The sequence below is a fragment of the Artibeus jamaicensis genome, unplaced genomic scaffold (genome assembly GCF_021234435.1).
Source record: "Artibeus jamaicensis isolate MK-2021 breed Jamaican fruit bat unplaced genomic scaffold, CSHL_Jam_final contig_354, whole genome shotgun sequence".
NCBI classification, from domain to species: Eukaryota; Metazoa; Chordata; class Mammalia; order Chiroptera; family Phyllostomidae; genus Artibeus; species Artibeus jamaicensis.
In genome coordinates, this window is record NW_026521803.1 from 36568691 (window position 1) to 36589822 (window position 21132).

Below are 21132 nucleotides of genomic sequence, written 5' to 3' on the forward strand. Positions count from 1 at the left end.
CTACTTTCACAGACACATTGGAAGCGACGGATACAAATCTAGAGGCAGAATGGGGAGGGGATGGGGGGAGAAGAGTTGAAAACATGCAGAGAAATCCACAGTGAGATTTCACCCAAAGGCCTCTGAAAATTATCCCTGATTATTTTAAATATACTGTTCGTGCCTTCTGGGTGACGAAATGTGCCAACTCCCAGAAAAATCCTGGAAGCACAGAGACCTTCATTTTCACCAGACGCACCACCAGCAGGCCTCGAGAATCAGACGGAGCTGAGGTCACCGGGGCTCTGTCTATGACCCCAGGGCAAAGGTTATCTAACCTTTCTGAGCCTCAGTTTCATTCATAAAATGGGACAGATTACATCTTCTTTGCAGGACAGTTGTGAAGATTACACGAACGAGTGTAGGCACAACCACGTGCCATGCTTGGTGCATGGTAGATGCTCACTAAGCCAGCAGCTATTCTGTGTTGGGTTGTCTCCCCAGGGGATCTAAATAGCTTGTGACATGAGGTGAGGTACTCATCAGGAAAATCATGCCATCTTAAAACTCGCAATATAAGATACAAATTAGCTAGCCCTCATTATAGTTCTCTATTGTTACTGATTAAAATAAATAAGTAGCTACACATGACCTCATGGAATCTTCCTAACATCCTAGGGAGAGAGGTATTGCCAACTCAATTTATAGATGCAGAAACTGTACTGCAGAAGCTTAGTGGCTGGTCTGCGGTCATATTGTAGTAGCTCCTCGTGGCAGAGGCAGAATTAGAACCCACGCATGGGCAGGACACCAGCACCCCCGTGTCCCCTCCCCCACCCCCATCCTTCTCAGCCTGCTTCTCGGCTCTGCCTGGACCCGGGGCATCTCACTGCAGCAAGGCCTGCCCTCAAAGCTTTGCAGGCACCAGTGTATAAACGACCAGTTCCAGCAAAAGTGACTCCTGACTTGGAGTCATTTTCCATATTTCAAAAAGCCACCCTAAAAACATACATTTTTCTCTTGATGAAGCCTGAAAGATGAACTAAAATGCAGGGTTCCATGGATTTAAGCTGAAGTTGTGTACGTCAACTCTCCGTGGTAATACCGGTTATTTCAACGTAAGTAGAAACTCCAATGGGTGGTGCCTCACATCTTTGATGAACAAAAATGGGAAATATAAACAAGATGGCCTATTTTCCAGTAAAAGTCCAACCTGAACTCCATGGGAGAAATAAAAAATGCCCTTTGTGATGAAAAGTCTGGGAATCACTGTGTGAAAAGGAAAGAGCAGGAATCCTGGAATGTCGGGCACAAAACCACGGGCGCCCGAGGAGCCGGGGAGAAGGGCCATGGTGGGGAAACATTGGGGAACACGGCCCCGCCCAGTGCCTGTGGAGTGCACATGCCACGTCTGTCACATGTGTTCCTAGCCCCGGACCAGAGTTGATGGGACATTCTAGACTTCCTCATCTGTAAGCAGTTGAGAAACCGCTAACTTGTGTGACTGGGTCAATATAACGAGCTGGGTCAGCCAAGCCCTTCTTCTCTGGGAAACCAGAATTACGGCCCTGAGAGGCGGAGGCAGTCTCAGAAGAGGCAGAAGACAGGAGGTCGCGTGAGAAGTCCCCTAGTGGCCACCGCGTGGCTGGAGTTGTGGGGGGATGAAAACTCCACGGTGGGCAGGGAAGTCAGTAACCCACAGAGCAAAGCACAGGTGTGGACAGGAGGAAGCACGGCCTGGGGAGCGTTCCTGGGGGGGGCCCAGGCCAGCCCTAGCTCCTGGGACCCAGAGAAACCACACCAGTCCTTGTCTTTGAATTTCCTGGAATTCCTGTTGTGTTTTACAGCGAATCCCACTTGCTCCAGCTAGTTCAAGTGGTCTCTCTTACTGGCACACAAATGGGCCTGATTAGACCAGACCTTCTGAGTCTGTGGGGAAACACACTTAAAAATCACATCACGGATACCATGGCTGATATGCCCTAGTCGACTGGGCATTGTCCCACAAACCGAAAGGTCACCAGTTCAATTCCCAGTGGGGGCACATGCTTGGGGTCCTGGTTGGTCCAGGCTGGGGCACATTCGGAAGGTAACCAATCAGTGTTTCTCTCTCTCTCTCTCCCTTCTCCTCTCTGTAAAACAAAAAATAAAACAAACTTTAAAAAATCCCATCACAGAGTCATTCTCTGCAGAAGAGATAAGATAGAAACTGAGCTAAATTCTTTATAAATCTAAAATGATGTATATTCCATGTCTGGTGGAGTTAGAAAGCCCACTGGGGAAGTAGCGATGGAATTTCCAGGAAAATGCTGCCCCAGAGCAGAGAGAAGAGCCCGTGGGGCGTGGCCCTGGAAGTCCCTCGTGCCAGAGATAAATAATCACCACCCTACCAGCCAGATTCTACCGCCGGCTGTTGCTCTTCGTATCCATCTTCTCCCTGCTCTCTCTGCACTGTGATGGATTGAAGGATTTGGCCCTGTTACCTGTGACCATGTGGCTGGGTTTTCGACTATTGAAATATGAGCAGAAGAGATTAAGTGCTGCGTTTCCATGGGTGTATGTCACTTTCCCTTTCCTGGCAGCTGCCACCTCGGCCATGTCGTGCAGTTGGGGACTGCACACTAGGGCGGTGCTAATTAGGTGTGGCCCATGTACCCGTGGCTCCTTCTTGAATACTTCGGTACTCACCCAGGGCAAGACAAAGAGTTTGTGCTGGAACACAAGTCACTAAAACCATTGTTTAGTTCTGCTGAGGTTTGTGTCCATAGGAAGGGGTCCTCATTGAAGGAAGGGGTCCTTAATGAAGGAAGGGATCCTTATTGAAGGAAGCGGTGCATTGATGTCCATGCTGGGGCAAGCCCCCTATCTTCTCAAGGACCAGCCCTTTGAGGCACAGGGCCCCGGGGAATAGCAGAGACACAAGAATGAGCAGGGAATGAACCCAGGTTTCTGAGTATACGTGTGGGACACAGTTGCCTGCCAACCAAGAACACGTGCCCTGGACCACAATGAAAGAGAGAAACAAACCTCTTTCTTGAATGCGCCACTGCATTGCGAGCTTTCTGTTCTGTGGCAGTTTAGCTCCCCCTTAACGAAGTCGGTGGGGCAGGTCATCTCTGGCAGGGCTGTGGTGAAGATTCCAGAAATGATGAGAGAAGGACACCCAGCCAGGGTCTACTGGGGCTTGTTCAGTGCTGGCCGAATCAAACACGCATTGGTTTCTTTCCCTAACTGGTAACAGTTCATTGTCTGGTCTGGACTGGGGAGGGGCCAATGCAGCCATTCACATCTACTGTGTCCCTTCTCTGGGCCTGGGACTGGGACAGGCACTGTGGACGCAGCCTTGAGCAACACTGCCGCAGTCGCTGCCCTTACAGGGTACCAAAGGAAGTCAAAAGTCATTCGAGACTCGGTGCAGAAAGCCTGGGGGCTGGGGTGCTTGCAGCAAGAGCTGAGGTCAATGGAGGGACCTGGGGGCCTCCTGGCCTGCCGTAGACACACACGGGCACACACACAGTGAATTGCTTGAATTAGCAGAATTGTGTTCTCCAAAGCATTGTTCCCACCTGCTAACTTACTGACAGTGGTTTTTCCTCAGTCTCATGGGACAGAAATGTAAAGATTCTAAAATAATGTTGATTAAACTAAGGGGAAAGGACATTTATTTCTACAACGTCATCTCGATAGGTCTGGGTTTAACGCCCCTCTAAAGGAAACAGGCGCAAATGCCACCACCGCCCCCTTCAGTCTCCTCAGGGATGACCAGCATCCCGGGAAATGTCGGGGTTGCCGTAGTTGGCTCTATGGGTTGTGTAAAGAAGACACTGAGACCTGGCATTTCTCGGGTTCGTTGTTCATTTGTCAGATTCTCACCAAGCACCCCTCTGATCCAGGCTCTCTGCTGGCCCACAGAGAAACAAGGCCAAGTCCCTGTGCTTAAGCAAGCTCATGGCCAAGTGGGAGGCAGGAGCCCACGGGTGGTCTCATCACAGGGCAGCACCTGCTTCCTGAGCCCCAGGAGGTGAGGCTGAGGCTGGACCCCAGCAGGATGGAGGCTGGGCTGGTTGTGGACTTTCTCCTTTTGGTTTTCATTTGATGTTACTGTTTCCTTGGCCACTCACAGTGATCTTGAAATCAGCATTTTTTTTGTTTTTTTTTACGTTTTAGCCAGGCACGTGCATGGAAATACTTCTGAGCCCGAGTATTCAGTCATGCAAGGTGCATGTGTAACCATCTAAGAATGGCACACAGGCATCGAATCGCCAGATATCCCCAAAAAACCCTACGAGTTCAGTTTCCTCGGTATCAACCCCAGCACTGACATGCAGTACCCAGGCCCACCAGAGAGACAGTTCACTAGAACTGGTGAGGAATAACAGGCCTGCAGGAGCACGCAGATCCACCCCCAGCTCTGGCAGCCGGAGGCGCCGCAGCATCCTACCAGCTTCTGTTTATTGTGCCATTGCTATGGTGCCCATCCCCTGGTATCCATGACACTGAGAACACAGGAGGCTGGGGCCTGTGACCACTTCACATCCCGGAACAGAAGGAGCCGAGGGAAGTTGGGCAACTCTGGAGAGGTGTGTGAATAGCCGCTGAGGAACAGTGAGTGGGCTTTCTGGTAGACGCAGCCAGGGACATTTGCATCAACATTTCCTCTATTACATGGACGCAATATGCTTATGAAAGGAGCCAGATGTGTAGGACGACTCTCCTTCCTGTCCCGCCCTCCATCTCCATCCACGTCCAAGTGGGCCGGGGCACCTCGAACACCCGGCTGGTGGTGCTGGTGGTGTTGGTGAGAGGGACTGGGGTGGAGGGCGGGGAGAGACAAGCGTCTGGAGGCCTGTGTGTGGGCTGGGACCGAGAAGAGGGCCAGGGTCCACCGAGTGGAAAACGTCTGAGAGCCCGAAGTCTCTGCAGTCCCGGCTCCAACCCTCTTCCAGCAAAGCTGGACCAAACACAATTCATCCTTTGCATTCGCCCCTCTGCAGCCCCCGCCGCTGCGATCGGGCCCCAGCGCCACCCGCTCCCCCTCGTGGGATGGAAAGGCAGCTAACAGGGAGGCGCCCTGGTGAGGCTAGAGAGGGAGGAATTCTCTAAATTGTGTTGGAGCGAAGGCGTCGAGGATGGGGAGCATTAATCTAATGTGGGGGAGGCCGAGGGACAATGTACACGCAGCCTTTTCATTCACCGGCGGGAAGATGGATGCTTTTCGGGGACGGTTGTCCGGGCGCTCTGGCTCGCGGTATGGACACGTCAGAGCGCTCCGGTCCACCGTGGAGGAGTCCCCGGCCCCCCCGCCCGGGGCTCGCGTATAAAGTGGGGGCCTGGCGGAGGCTGCAGCAGTGGCGCGGACGGCGGCGGCAGAGATCCTCCGGGTCCTGTCCTGCGGTCGCTTCTTGGCTGGGAGAGCGCACTCTCCACCCAGCCTCGCGGCGCGCTCCCCGGACTTCCCGTCGGGACCATGCGCGGCCGTGAGCTGTCGCTCGTCCTGCTGGTGCTGGTCCTCTGCCAGGCACCCCGGGGACCCGCTGCCCCGGTGCCGGCGGCCAGAGAGGCTGTGCTGACCAAGATGTACCCGCGAGGCAACCACTGGGCGGTGGGTGAGTGTCCGGCACGCACTAGTCCTCCGCGGGACCAGCCAGAGCTGGGGGCTGCCTCTCCATCTCTCAGCATTTCTGGGGCCCGGCTTTGGGGACTGGGTTTGCTCCGATCTTCGACCCCAACACCAACCCCTTTCTCCCGCAATTCTGCCCCACCCTTCCCCATCCTGGGAAGCCGCCAGCCTCTCAGCGGCAGCAGGCTGGTCCTGGTCCCTAGGTCTTCCCTCTTCCCCGGGTAACCGAGCCAGCGCGCAGCTGTCCAAAAACTCCCAGCTCTAGTCGAGGAAGATTACCTTCCCTCCGCACCTCCCCAAACCCTCTTTTTGTCCTGCGCTGTTCTCTCCCTGAACAACTTAGGAAACGCGCGGTCTTCGAGCGCCTTTCAGAGCCCCGGTCCAGCCCGGCGGCCTCGACTCCATCCCGTGTGAACCCAGGCTGCGCCTTTGCGTCTGGAGAAGCCACAGGTGGGGGACCGGTGGCGCGCGCGCCCGCCCTGGGTTTCAAATGTGTTCCCGGAGCAGTGCCCGAATCCACCACCGTGGCTCCTCTGAGTTTTCTCAGTCCCTCTCCTGCCTCTGTGGCGATTGTTTTTTTCTCTGCCCTTCTGCCCAACCCTCCATCTTTCTATCTGGCAGGCTCGGTGCTCCGGGGATCGCGCCCGCTCTGCACCCGGATCCCGGCCTCTCTGTTCCCACAGCCCCACTCCGCCGCACCTCTCTACACAGGCGACCTCACCCGCTCCCCGGGCCCCTTCCCCTTTTCCTCTGCCAACCAGTCCTGTCCCCCAGGCACAGCCTGACGGTTCGCTCTTCCCGGCCCCAGGACCCCCAGCGGGTAACTGGAAAGCAGGTAGTGGTTCCAAAGCCTCGCGCTCACCCAGCGTCACCCTGGGGCTCTCCGCCCACGCCAAATATAACCTCTCGCGAATGCAAAGCGCTCAATTTCCTCAGAAACCTCCCCAGAAAGCCAACTACAGCAACCCCGACATTTCCTGGGATGCTGGCCATCCCCGGGGAGATTTAAGGGGAGCGGTGGTGGCGTTTGTGTCTGTTTCCTTGGTCATCTACTTCAGAGTGGGGGAGGTGTGTCGGAAAGATAGTTGCTAGTCCGCGTGTATCAGCCGAACCCGTGACAGTCAGCCACACAGCCTCTCTGTGCGATGTCCCTGCGAACTCATGGAAGGGGGTGAGGCTGGAACTGTCACTCCCTCAGCTTTTCCGTGCTGTGCACACTTCTCTCAGAGGACTGGGAAGCTCCTGATGGCAGCAGCTGTGTTCATGGTCGCTGAAGGGGTCTGGCGCAGTCTCAGTGATGAGAGCGTTAGTGATCTGGGAGGGACACGGGAATTCAGGCCTGGGCCAGAAGAAGGGCGGTGGGGACCGAAGTTAAAGGAACACAACAACAACAGCAAAAATCCATCCTCAGGATGTTAACAAAGCCACACCGAGACTTGATACTTGAAAGAGCTTTTGGGACCTTAGAGGGAGTGGCCATTGTCCACTCCAGCCACCAGCTGGTGGGCTGGGAAGGTGAAGTGAAACTTCCAGATTTCCAACCTCTTTTTGCTCATCCATAGTTTTTGTACTAAAAAGGCTCTCTTGCCCTGGCTGGTGTGGCTCAGTGGTTTGAGTGCTGGCCTTCCAACCAAAACGTTGTGGATTTGATTCCTGGTCAGGGCACATGCCTGGGTTGTAGGCCAAGTCCCCAGTGCAGGGCACTCAAGAGGCAACCACACATCGATGTTTCTCTCCCTTCCTTTCTCCCTTCCTTTCCCTCTCTAAATATAAATAAATAACTAAAACATTTTATTAAAAAGTCTCTGTTATTAGGTAACCCTCGCAGGTCAAAGGGAGGACAAGAGAGTTACCTGGGGAGCTGCAGCCATGTTGTTCCCGGGGTAAACCAACCCCAGTTGCCATAGTTCCAGAGCACACCTGGCCCAGATACTTAGCGATCACTCCTGGTGATGCTTGGGCATTTCTTACCCCAAAGCACATGGGCCCGTCAGAGCCTTACATTTTCTTATTGCTCCTAATCACACTCTTCTTCCTCTTTCTCCCTTGGCTGGCTCTGTAGAGTTGAGGAAAGCGGGAGGAGAAGGAGCAGAAACTCACGTTGGGGTCTAAAATGACATTTGAGCAAAAGTTGGCTTTGGGGAGAGCGTTCACAAACCTGAATAATGTTTGCTTTGAAATGTAGCTTGTCACTATCCTAAGTAAATGCCTGTCATCCTCAGTCATGGAGGACATGCCGTTTCATTTTAATTATTTTCAAACTAAAGCTTTGCATTGCTGTTGGCACAAATTTGCCGGTTTGTTAAGTGAATTACTTCTCTCTGTTGAGAGAAGCGTGGTGTGGCAATGGAATGCAAGTTATCAGATTGAAAATTGAACAGATTCTTGTCTGGCCTGGAGTTCTTGGAAGTGTGTGTGTGTGTGTGTGTGTGTGTGTGGATGATGGAAACGCACGTCGGCACCAGCCGTGGCAGTGGCTCTTACTTTGACGTGAGGCATGCCCTGCAATTCTGAACACCTGTGCGCAGCGCAGAATGGCTTGACATCATAGCACCACTCCAGCAACTGAAATATCGTTTAAGCGTCTTAGAAAAAGGAGCTCCTAGAACACTCAGCACTTTGTCTTAACTGGTCATTTCCTGAGTTAGGGTAATCTTCAAGTTTTGAGTTGAAGAGAAGTAATTTATGCTCCATTTTAGTGCTATTTTTTAACTGGTTATAAAGGACAAAAGCTCTTTTCCCCCTCTGGGCATGGTTTTATTTTTTCAAGGGCCTGTCTTTGTCTATGCTGAGGTCTCCATTATGATGATATGGACAGATAAAAAAAGATGATGGGAAAAGAGGCAGAAGTGGGCATATCATCCATGTTGCCATGGAGATGGTTATTTGGTTGACAGTTGCCAGCTCACCAGTGAAACAGGACCCAGGAATGTATGCTTCCCTGGGACATTATAGTTAGTGCCCTTTCCTTAGTGACCAGTCTATGGATCTGGGGGTGGGGGCCTGAATACTACCTACCCACCAAATATGCAAATACTAAAATTTTTAAAAAACGTCCCAAGGACCTATATTCAATCAGTCATAGAATGTTTTTTTAGCAAAGTCCACAAAATTATTCAGGCATGAGAAAAATGAAATTCTTTTTTGTAAAAGCATCTCCATTGCCCCTCTGTTTCATTGCTATAGTTCTCCTTTCTAGCACGCTAACAAGATGATAGGAAATGATGGTAGGCAAGGGCCACTGAGGTGATTACTGGGAGCATCGGGTTCTAATCCTGCTTCCCCCTTGTCATGATTCAATTTCCTCCATATAAATAAAGCCAAGTGCTTCGTTACCTCCTGGGAAGTTGTGCAACCTAATCACTGTTATGGATAAATGCAAGGTTATTTGTCGGATATCCGGGCACTGAGTTGACCAAGCTCTCGCACTGCTATGCAGTGAAATGTCATTTTACGTTTCCCCAATACTCACAGAATTAGTTATCTGAGTCACACAATGAATGAGTCATGGCACACGGATACGTGATCCTTATTTTTAAAATATTTTTTTCCTCACCTGAGGACATTTTTTTCATTGCTTTTTTGAGAGAGAAAGAGAGAGAGAGAGTGGGGGAGAGACATTGATGTGAAAGAGAAACATTGATGGGTTGCCTTCCTTTATGCGCCATGAGCAGGGATTGAACCCTCAAGCTGGGTATGTGCTCTGACCCGCAATTGCAACTGTGACCTTTTAGGCTACGGGAGGGTGCTCCAACCAAGTGAGCCACACGGGCCAGGACTATGATCTCTATTTTAAAAAATAACATTAGAAAGCCTTTTGTGGACCTTATCCTTATTTCCAGACCCCAGGATGATTCCTAGGAAGTTCAAAGACTTCAAAGCATTATAATGTAGTAGAGTCTGGACTGTGAGCTGATTTTAATCCTAGTATCTTTGCTTATGTGTATGTGACCTTTGGCGAGTCTCATTGTCATCAGACTTACTACGGAGTGGATCCAATGGGATGATCTGCATTTAAACATCCTGGAAACAGTGCCTTGTAATCACCTGCCGGCAGTGAAGTCACGGTGAGGGCCTCTCTTGGTGTAGAGAGCTGCCGGGAAGGGACCCTTTTCTATTTTGTGTGACTGACGTCTGTCAGACATTATTCCCATGATATTTGCCTTAAATACTTCTCATGCCAGTCAACGTTGGAGCCACAGAGAGCTCCTACTGGGTGGACTTTAAATCAAAAGCACTATAGTTTCATTAGTATCAGAAATCTGAAAGTACTATAATAGCTGATTATGGAAAGATGAAAAAAATCAATTGAAGAGAGCATATAAAACAATGTGAGTATATCTGAGCAACAGGCTAAAGTGTGACCTTGAACTCCCCAGCTCCTTCGACTTGGTAGCTGTCTCCACTGCATACATGAGTCTGTGTTTCTAGTGGTTGGGCCTTCTGCACAGCAACTTCTATTCACTTACGTGGAGCCTCTGATAGACGTTTGCTGACCATTTTAGACCAAGAGAAAATGCTGCACTCACTGATGTGCCCAGTCAGAACTCGTCTTCAACTGATTTTTCATTACTTGCTTTACAAACTGTAATTTCTAGGTGATGCTCTGCCTAGATTCAACCTTGGCTACATTCTGAGAAAGTTGAAATGAAAAATTCCTTTAGTACATTTGTATTACAGATAAGAGATAAGCAACACCTTTCTTTCTTTCTTTTTTTAATCGCACAAAGAAAAGCATCGAGACCTTTCTTTTCAGTAGCAATTTCCAATTGGCTGGGGGAAGGTGTTTAAATTCCACCATTCAGTTGGGAATAGGACACAGAGCACACAGAATTGGTGATAGAATTTCAGACGCGGATTTCACCTAGTCCAACCTGTTCATTTTGGATTTGAGAAATTGAAGACTGGGGACGCTAAATGACAGGGCAGAGGTCACCCAGTTCGTTAGCAGAGGGGCTGCGACCAAAGCCAGGGCTCCTGAGTTGCAGGTCTGAATTTTGCCCAGCTCATTTTGCATTTTGAACAGAAAGCAAAAGCCCGTCATTTCTGAACTAACTCTTTGTAATAAAATGCTATTTATTCTGCATTTAAGTGGAAGCAGCACAAACATAATTGGAGCCCTTTTAAATTTCTCGTTCATTTATTCCTCTGGGTCAAATTTGTGGCGTTCTGTTTGTGTTTCTTGGTTTTTACAGGGCACTTGATGGGGAAAAAGAGCACGGCAGAATCCGCGTATGTTGACGAGGGAGGCAGCCTGAAGCACCGGCTGCGGGCGTACATTCTGTGGGAAGAGGCTGCGAGGAATTTGCTAAACCTCCTGGAGGGAAAGGGAACCCCAAGCCACCGGTCGCCTCCAGGGGGCGCCCCTGGGTATTCTCCAGTCTACTTGGGATTCCGAGGATAGCAGCAACTTGAGAGCTGTGGGTTCAAGACCCGAAGGTATAAAAAATCTGCTGGGGAAGATGGGGTGGGAGTGGGAGGTGCTTGGGGAGAGTTGAAAGGAGGGGAGGGTCCTGCAGGGAAGAATAAAGTTGTTTACCATGCAAGCCTTCACAGCCACTACACTACATTAGCCTGACACCAGTACACACTAAGGAAATTAGTAAACAATTGCCACCCCATCTTCACTTTTTGACGTTAATATATTATTTTTCCTCTTAGCACATCAATGCTGTTGGTTCGGAACTCCAGTTTAGGGGGTTTTCTTTTCTAAGATTTTGTTTATTTATCTTTAGAGGGGAAGGGGGGAAGGAGGGGAAGGGGGGAAGGAGAGAGGGAGAGAAACGTCAATGTATGGTTGCCTTTTGCGCGTCCCCTGCTGGGAACTGGCCTGCAAGGAACCGTCCTGCAACCCAGGCATGTGCCCTGACTGGGAATCGAACCGCGATTGTCTGGTTTGCAGGCCCGCGCTCAATCCACTGAGCTGCACCAGCCAGGGCAAGGGGGGTTTTCGAGCAGTTGTGTGTATTGGCAACTGAGCATTGATGGGGTGTGTCTGTAATCTGCCAGGCCCGACCAGGACATCTCGACAGTGAGGCTGTAGTTGAGTAAATCCTCGTGGGTCTGCAGATATGGTTTACCTTTGACGGGCACTTGAGGAAGAGCCTCTTTGTAGATGTTTTTAGAAGACAGGGTTCTCATTTGTGACCTTTTATGCAAATGTCCCAAGTCTGGATTTCATCCTAATATGGCAAAACTTGGTGAACATACCTGAGGGCAACTGATTTGTCCTGCAAATGATTGTATGGAAGATGAGGAAAAGCAGTCTACCAAACTGGCATTGTTTAGACACAAGGACAGTAAACAAGTGAAAACAAAGAATAAAATGTATGGGAAGAAGATGAAGGAGCAGAAAATTAAGAGATTCTATGAACTGTTAAGAAACTTTCATAAAATTTATGATAAAAGGCAAAAACAATTGGAACAGAAATAATAATAATAATAATAATAATAATAATAATAATACGTAACTTTATGGAGTGGTTACCTATGCCCCAAGCACTGGGAAAAGCCACTTGCCTCCTTTTTTGCCTGTCAATGCGTGCGTCAGTCTGAGAGGGGAGACGTAGGAAGGTTCTGTTATTCTCTCCACCACAGAGTCTCGGCGAGGAAACTGAGGCAGTCACACAGCTTTTCACTGGTGAAACTGGGACAAGAGCCCATGCTGTCTGCCTGGACACTGTGCCACCAGGACAGACACCTGCTGGGGCCGGGTCCGTGGTGATGTTATAGGGGGAGGACGCGGACACAGGACGCAGTAGCGCCTTGCTGCTTGAACTTCTGATGAGAAACAGCACTGCTGTCACCCACGGAGCTTGGGGAGCGGCTCCTTCCCTTTTCGTGGGGCTGACTCTCTGACGGACAGCCCTTCCGCAGGCTGGGGCTGGCTCTGCCAACCTTCAGCTTCCTCTCCGGAGGGAGGTTCTGTGCCTCCCCTGGGGAGTCTTTAGGCTAAACTCAAACTCAAACTCAAAACTCATTTCATGCATTAGGCAGTGTCTCTACAAGAAAGACTGAGAAGAAAAAAAAAATCTGGATTAAATCAACCAACACAGAAATAGATAACAATTCCATTTGAAGCCCTGAGTGGGTCTCTTGCCCACACCTGTATGATAGGGATCACAGGTGGCATGTGACCAGCTCCCCTCCTTTTTTGGTGGGTCACAGGGCTTCGAGGGCCCCAGGTATTTGTGATTGACTTCTTAGCTTTTGGCTGGCCAAGGCTTTTTTTGGTCAAGTGCTTTGCAGGACATCCTGTGGATGAATGGCCAACAGCAGTGCCTTCTCTTTTGTCTGAAGAATAATGCCAATCACCATCCAAAAGCTCTCTAAAATAGTTTTACAAACACTGACATGGACTTGCCTTCATAGGTCACTCATAAAACATACACACAATCATGGTATTAATCAGTAGTGCCTCGCTTTGAACTCAACAGCACTCTCCCAAACCTGGCTTTGCATAACTTCGGGCTGTTAGGAAAATTCAACTCCTTCCTCAAGGATGGAGACCTCCACACCATATTCAGAAGACTATTCTTCTGTAAGCTTGGAGGCAGGTATAAGAGAATAGCTACCATAAGGTCTCTGAGCGGCAGCAGTGTGGGATGGATTGAGTGGACTGTCAGACAGTGAATGCTTTAAGGGGATACCATTATCAGTTGTCAACGTGACCTGAAAAGTCATCTTTGTACAATCAGGCCTTGCTTTTCTACTACATCTTATTATGCCTCGTTCTTCTTGTTACAAGTTTAGAAAGTCCATTCTGTTTCATTCCTGTTCAAGTTGAGTAATTAGCTATTGCAAACATTGGTACTGTCTGTCCTTTTGAATGTATCTCCTGGTAACATGAAAAGTGAATTCAGTTAGTTTTGTATCTGCACGGACCAAAACACCTTGTCATTCCCTTGGCCTTGGAAATCCCACCCCCAGTGAAAGTATGTTGTCCTAAAGATTATGAACATCTTACAGTTGTTTTATTCACAAAGAGGGCATAACAAAAGAATAGTTTGTATTAGGAATTCATGTGTCTCTGGGTGTTTGAAAGAAGCTTAATAACTTCCCCAGGCATTGCCAGAATTAGCAACAGGACTTCTCAGAAGCTGAAGAGCTTTTCTTAAAATGAAAAACCATCCACATATGCTCGCCTCTCCCACTTTAGACATGAGACGTCAAGTCCAGCCGCCAACTCTCCCAGAGCTGTAGTTAGAAGCGCTAAGGGTCTTCCTGCGTTTTGATGGTGAAGTTATTGACTCAGTTCAGAAAAGGTCTGTGCAAATGTGCACTGGATCTAGATGGCATGGCAAACAAGCTCCAAAACTTTACCAGCATTTATGAACAATCGTTTTCAAGGTTCATTTAGTTTTCTTTGAACTGCACCCTTCTTACAAAAATGAGTGGAACTTCACCCTATGGTTTCCATGACAGGGGTCAGTGTTTTGGTCCAGGAGGTTTATAATCCTGCATGCAGTTGTGGGTTGTGCTGAGTTTCAACAGAGGTTGAAGTTGGCCTTTGGGTTCCTCTGGTCATTTGACAAAGTCCATTGTTCTTTGCAGCCTTAGATTTTCCTCCTCTTATTTGGTGGACAGGGAAGAGTTCTAGGGAATGTGTTTCCAAGGTCATCCTGGAAAAGAAGGAAATGAGCAAGTTTGCCCTCACTTTCCAGGGACTGCTAGCACTGTCCCGTGACATCAGTGTGGAGAATAGAAAGGAGTTAGCTATTAATACGTGATCTACTTGAAAGGAAGCTCCGAATATAGGAAAAGCAACCTGCAACCAAGAATCACTAACAATCCTCTAATTACCCTGACAGTTTCTATGAAAGAACAGAGGAATGTGCCCCATCCTGGCTCCTCCCCCTCATCCCCCTCCTGCCTCTAGGTCCTTGATCTTCTTGGGATGCACAATTCTTCTTTCCCTTATAGCCTGATCTCCTCTCCCTTGAGCCAAACTGCTCTGATTCTGTATTTTCTGCCAGGGGGAGGACTTCTATAGATCCTTTCCTACATCATCAGCTGGCCCCTTTTGTGACCTGCAGCTCATAATGCCAGATGCATGGCAGCACCTACAGGCAGGTGGGCAATGCTTAATAGTGCATCCTGGGCTCATGGAGGAGAGCAAAAAAAATTGGCTTGTGTGGGACTCAAACCCCAGGCCCTGGCCTCATTAGCACCTGGCCAAGACAACTGAGCCATAGAGCAGATAATAACCGGTTTGAGAAAATCAGTGGTTCCTTTCTTAGGAACAAGTGGCTAGCCTAGGTGTTGGGGAACCGGAATTGCTAGCATTATGCTCTTGAAAAGTATAATAAGCTCTAGTTTAGATGAAAAGTGTTTCCCCGTCTCACTGGGTAAAGGCTACTGTATGAAAACAAAGAAGTATTTTGATTTAATTTTTAAAACTTCTTATTTATTTTAAATTGTTGTTCGAGTACAGTTTTCTGTCTTTTACTCCCACCCCGGCCCACTCACCCAGCCCTCCCCACCTCCCTCTCGTTTCCACCCCCCCTAGTTTTTGTCCAGGTGTCCCTTATACTTGTTCCTGTAAACCCTTTCCCTTTTCCCCTGAAATTCCCTCCCCTCTCCCTTCTGGTCCCTGTCAGCCTGTTCTCTATTTTAGTGTCTTTGGTTATATTTTGCTTGTTTGTTTGTTTTGTTGTTTAGGTCCTGTTAAAGGTGAGATCATATGGTATTTGTCTTTTACCACCTGGCTTATTTCACTCAGTATAATGCTTTCCAGTTCCATCCATGTTGTTGCAAAGGGTAGGAGCTCCTTCCTTCTTTCTGCTGCAGAGAATTCCATTGTGTAAATGTACTATAGTTTTTGATACATTCATTTACTGATGGGCATCTAGGTTGCTTCCAGCCCTTGGCTATTGTCAATTGTGCTGCTATGAACATTAGGGTGCATAAGTCCTTTTGGATTGGTGTTTCAGGGTTCTTAGGATACAATCCCAGCAGTGGAATTGCTGGGTCAAAAGGCAGTTCCATTTTCAGTTTTCTGAGAAGATTCCATACTGTTTTCCATAGTGGTTGTACCAGTCTGCAATCTCACCAACAGTGCACTAGAGTCCCCTTTTCCCCACAACCTCTCCAACACTTGTTGTTTGTTGCTTTGTTTATGATGGCCATTCCGACCGGTATAAAGTGGTGTGTCACTGTGGTTTTAATTTGCATCTCTCTAATGGCTAGCTATACTGAGCATCTTTTCATGTGTCTCTGGATCCTCTGTACGTCCTCCTCGGAGATGTGTCTGTTCAAGTCCTTTGCCCACTTTTTAATTGGGTTGCTTGTCTTCTGAGAGTGGAGTCATGTAAGTTCTTTGTATATTTTGGAGATTAAGCCCTTGTCTGAGGTATCATTGGCAAATATGTTTTCCCATGTAGTTGGTTCTCTTTTTATTTTGATACTGTTTTCTTTAGCTGTGCATAGCTTTTTATTTTGATTAGGTCCCATTTGTTTATTCTTTGCTTTATGTCCCTTGCTCTAGGGGACATATCAGTAAAAATGTTGCTGTGTGAAATATCTGAGATTTTCTTGCCAATGTTCTCCTCTAGGACTTTAATGGTGTCACGGCTTATATTTAAGTCTTTTATTCACCTTGAATTTATTTTTGTGGATGGTGTGAGTTGGTGCTGGAGTTCATTTTTTGCATGTAGCTGTCCAGATCTCCCAACACCATTTGTTGGAAGAGGCTATCTTTACTCCATTTTATGTTGCTGCCCCCTTTGTCAAATATTAGTTGACCGTAGAGACTCGGGTTTATTTCTTGGCTCTCTGTAGAAGTATTTTTAAATTACAGCTTTCCTTCTTTCTCCAGTCTTAGCTAATTTGGACAATACACTTATAACTGGCAGAAGCCCAAATTACCTTCTCTCCCAAGTTGCCCATTCTACCAGTTTACAGTCATGGGTTTGTGGTGTGTAATTGTGTGACCCATAAACTAGCTTTGATTTGTGTAATGAGGTATTGCCCAGTGAGAACTAAAATTCCACATTCCCTCCCTACCCCACTCCTACTTTAGTAACAACTCCTGGGGGTAATATATTTAATTGCTAACATTAGTCAAAATATACCTGAGTCATATCAGAGTACAAGTTAAGCTAGTGTTTAAAAAAGGCCCCCAAATCTAGTGGCTCCCTAAAAAGAGGAAGTTCCTTTCTCTCTCCGGGATAGCTGTGGTCTCCAAGCATGTACATGCTCAGTCAGAATCACCCAGGGGCCCATGAAAGCCCAGATTACTGCCGCCCCCCTGTCCCCCCCCCCTCCGCCAGGTTTCAGTCTGGTGGGTCTGGGTGACCTAGGAGCTCATCTTTCTAACTAGTTCATGTGGTGCTGGTGGTTTGTTGGGAACGGATTTGCTTCCAGTGTCAGACTTTGGCATCACTAACCACATTTGTTTAAATCTTTCTCACTTTTTTTTTTACGTTGCTGATTTCTCTGCTCCAAACTCTCAACTTGAAGGAAGGAAACCCCAGCTGAATGACAATGACAATGACGGCCTCTCTCAAAGAAGCAAAACCCTTAAGAGACTTTGTTCCATGGGCAACGATTTCCCTGGATCAGCCACAAGATTTCCTTTGTGCAAAATACGTCACTATTCCTGTATCTTTTCACCTTGACTAAGTTTGTGGGTTTCAAGCAGCATCTTTTGGTTTCAATTTGTTTGCTGTGAACAGTTTGTCCATGAAGAGTCTTCCAGTTAATGCTCTCTGCATCTAGGCTATGTGTCCATTATATGCCAGTCCCCCACCTGTTACCATTCACAATAAATGCTTCAACACATTGTCCAAAGGGCAGGCGGTCCTCTTATTTCAATTCCAGATGAGAGGACAGTGTGACAGAGATTAATAAAAGAAACTTGATAATGAACTTGTGTGCTCATTGATGAGGGCAGGCTGAATTTTTAGTTCTCCCATGTGAAAGCAACTTACTGAATCCTTGTAGTGGCTTACAGACTTTCTAAATAGGGCTACTGCTAGAAGCTCGTGCTCTATTATTACCATCAGATGGACTGTAGACTGAGTTGAAGGTAGAGGCTGGCCTGATGCATCACTTAGTGGTTCCCATTTCTTCAGCCCCAGGCATGACCAGATATTTTGCCAAGGTTCTTGATATTATCCTCATAACAGTCTGATAAGCTGAGAATAAGCATTATCATTTAATTGGTAAGGAAACAGCCTTGGCTAGTGTGGCTTACTGGATCGAGTGCCAGCCTGAGAACCAAAGGGGCTGCCCATTTGATTTCCAGTCTAGGGCACATGCCTGGGTTGTGGACCAGATTCCCCAGTAGGTGGCGCGCAAGAGGCAACCACACATTGTGTTTCCCTCTCTTTCTCCCTTCCTTCCCTTCTCTAAAAATAAAGTCTTTTTAAAAAGAAAGAAAATCGAGGATTATATAAGTCAAGTGACTTGCCCATGTGTCACATAGCAGATGGAACTGAGATTCAGACGCCTAAAGCCACCAGATTTTTCTGCACCATTTAACAGTTTCTTTATTACCATATTTTAAACCTCCCTTTGAGTTTATTTAAGTAGCACTGCTTCTTCAATATTTCATTTCTGGTCTTAAGTAGTTCCCGTAGCCAGATTTAGATCCGTGGCAAAAGGAGAAGATGAATTCAAGAGATTCCCTTCTGTGTTCAGAGAATGTGGACTGGTGGTTCGTGACACTCGCCAGTTCCACTTTGAGCATGGCCTTCACACGTCAGCAGATCGTAAATCTCTTTGCCACATGCGTGGATTTCCTTTGTCTAGGGAAATCACACGAGAAACTGTAAAGAGATTGATCTTGCTCCTGTGTTGATTGTCAAGATCCACATAAGATGTGACGCGTTCTAATGTCTTTTAAAAACATGTTGATTCGCAACTGAGATACAGAGCCAGACTCGGGGAAATATGTGAAGTGAGTTTCACTGATCACCTTCCACTTCCAGGGGCTGCCTGGGTATCTTTCCCAAGAACCCAGTCCTGAGCCGTGCCAATTAACATCTGCCATGCAGGCGATGATGAAGGGTAAGCCGCATCAGAAGGATTCGCCCTCCAACAGGACAGGCGTGGTAGTGGCATGCCCAGCAGTCTAGAATAACCCCATCTAGGCCACCACTTGTTCGGTTGTCTCAGGAGAGTTGACGTGACCCTGAGTTTTAGATGCAACCATTTACTTCTCCAGGAGTCCTGACTGAGAGCCCAGAACAGCTCACTGAAACCTGGCCTCAGGGAGCTGCTCAGTCCCAAGCCCAGGTCACGATCACCATGCCTTTATCGAAGAGCCTTGTTTGCAAGTGAAGTTCAGTCACACATGCGTGTACGCCTGTTGGGTCAGGCCATTTTCAGCTGCAGATTACAGGATGGATCCACCTAGGGTTAAGTGGGAAAGGAGCACTTTAGGAGAGGAAGTAGGCAGGGCAGACCAGGGATAGGGTCTCAAAGCTGGACTTGCAGGTTCTGAGCTCAAACCAGGCCTCTGCTTGGGTTGATGAGATGGCAATGTGTTCATGGCCACCACAAAAGCATTCCGTGTGACTGCTGGAGCCAGCATGGTCTGTCAAGGCCTCTGCCACAGCGTTGTATCCCCCAAATCCTCTTCCTCTCCTGGCTTTCTTCCAAATCAGCCTTCCGTCTGTGTCTAATTGGTAGAACCTGGATCACATGCCTGTATCTAGTGTGGGGAAAGCTGGGTAATATAGCTTTTTAAAGCCTCGCTTGAGGACTTTCTTTTTTATTGCTTTCAGAGAGAGAGTTGAGGGTGGAGGGGGGGAGAGAGAGAGAAACTTTGGTTGGCCACCTACTCAAACGCCCAGCAACCTGAGCACGTGTGCCAACCAGCATCAAACCCTCAACCCCTTAGTTCACAGGACAGCGCTCCTACCAACTGAGCCCCACCAGCCAGGGTGGAAAATGTAATTTTTAAGATTCTACTTTGGGAGGATAGGACTAAAATTGTGGGACTCTGTTAAAAAGAAGACAGGATGTTTAAAAGATGTGGTCAGCCACAAAGAACAGATGTCTTCTTCCACTTTTGCCACCCTCCAAAGAATTTGCTCATTGATTATTTTCCCCTTTGCTATTCTAGAGAACAGTTAACACCCAGCTTGGGATTCTGGGAAATCAGGGCCAGGTGTGTGCACACAGCAAGAAGAGAAGATTGTTTTTAGGAGGTAACAATATTTAGAAATCCTTGCAGTAAAGCTGAGTAATCAGGAGGGAGAATCCAAAAGGGAAGAAAGCAATAATCGCCTTCAGATTTGTTCCTTAAAGACATGGTTGCTTATTTGCTGTTTTGTTAAGTGCTATGGGCCATTTGGCAGTCTTTGCTTATGATCAGAGGTTCAGGGACACACCAAGCAGGCATTTCAAGTAGTGCAGTATAATTTCAAGTCCCACAAGGCCCACCTTTCCGTTCCTCCTGGAGTTATCATTCCAGAGCACTTTTCTTTTTTACCTAGCTCTGATGTGCAGGGAGTAATGGAAACAAAATGTGGAATTTACAGTCATTTTCTCGGCCACAGGCTGCTTTAATTAGACCCTGTGAAACCGCGCTTCCAGGGGAACCCACGACGATGAACTCCTGCCATTCCCAGAGCAAAGGGACCGCGGTCATCAGGCACACGGGAAACACTCCTGGCTTCGTCTCTTGGGGCTTCATGTTTTCCAATTAATCACTTCCTTAATTAGACATGAATAAAATGCAGAAACGTCTATTTCCCCCTGATTTTCCTTCCACTCTACTCAGCCCACAGACTTCCTACACCATGTAGCCTAACTGACGAGAGAGGCAGATCTAAGCACAGGTGGATCGAGGGAGCCTCCGGAATGAGAAGGAGCACCTTTCAGACCCTGACGCTGGAATCACGCGTCTCTGGTGGCCGTGGTTTTAGAGCACAAAGCACGCGCCCTGCCCTGATGTTTGAATTTGCTGTTGTGTTCTTGACATCATTAAATCACTCTGGTGAACGTTTCACTCCTGGCCCCCTTGGTGATCTCAAAGAAGGGATAAAACTATTGTCGTAGGTGGGGGCGGATGGAGGGAGCAGAGAACTGGGGCTGCATGGGGTCACTTTGGGCCATACCTCCAGGGCAAAGGCAGAAGAACCAGCCTCTCACACCAGCCTCCTCCATCTTCGCTCTCTCCTTGAAAAGACCAGACTCCTCCATGGCTTCACAAAGATTAATTTGCTGTCAGGGTGTGTGAATCAGCTGAGGGGAGAGGGTCCAAGTCCTGTTACTGTTTTATTGTTAAACTGTTAAAACAGAGCCTGCATCCCGATGAGAAGAAATGTTCATACGGCCAGATAAACAACAGCAGGTGGTTTCTTTCTTAAGTCTTTTTCTCCCTCGTCTCAAAGGTTTTGTTCTCTTTAATTACTCGGGTTTTTAGTCTCCAAGAGCATATGTTGTGTAAGAGTTGATGCCTCTCTTTCCTGCTTCCTCAGTTTCTTCATTTCTGAAATAAGAAACGAGACCTGTTGCTCTTCAAGGTCATCCAGGTAAAAATCATGAATTTTTCTCCCCTTTACATGTTTCCCAAGAGTGTT

General features: G+C 48.0%; 1 protein-coding gene across 1 annotated transcript; it reads left to right on the forward strand.

Annotated features, from left to right (window-relative positions):
* The first annotated feature begins 5346 nt into the window (after positions 1-5346).
* On the forward strand, positions 5347-17217 carry GRP (gastrin releasing peptide). The gene is given in 4 exon segments (XM_037151981.2): positions 5347-5585; positions 10795-10952; positions 10954-11038; positions 17060-17217. Coding segments are annotated over 4 exon segments (540 nt in total). The 5' UTR covers positions 5347-5446.
* Positions 17218-21132: the final 3915 nt, after the last annotated feature.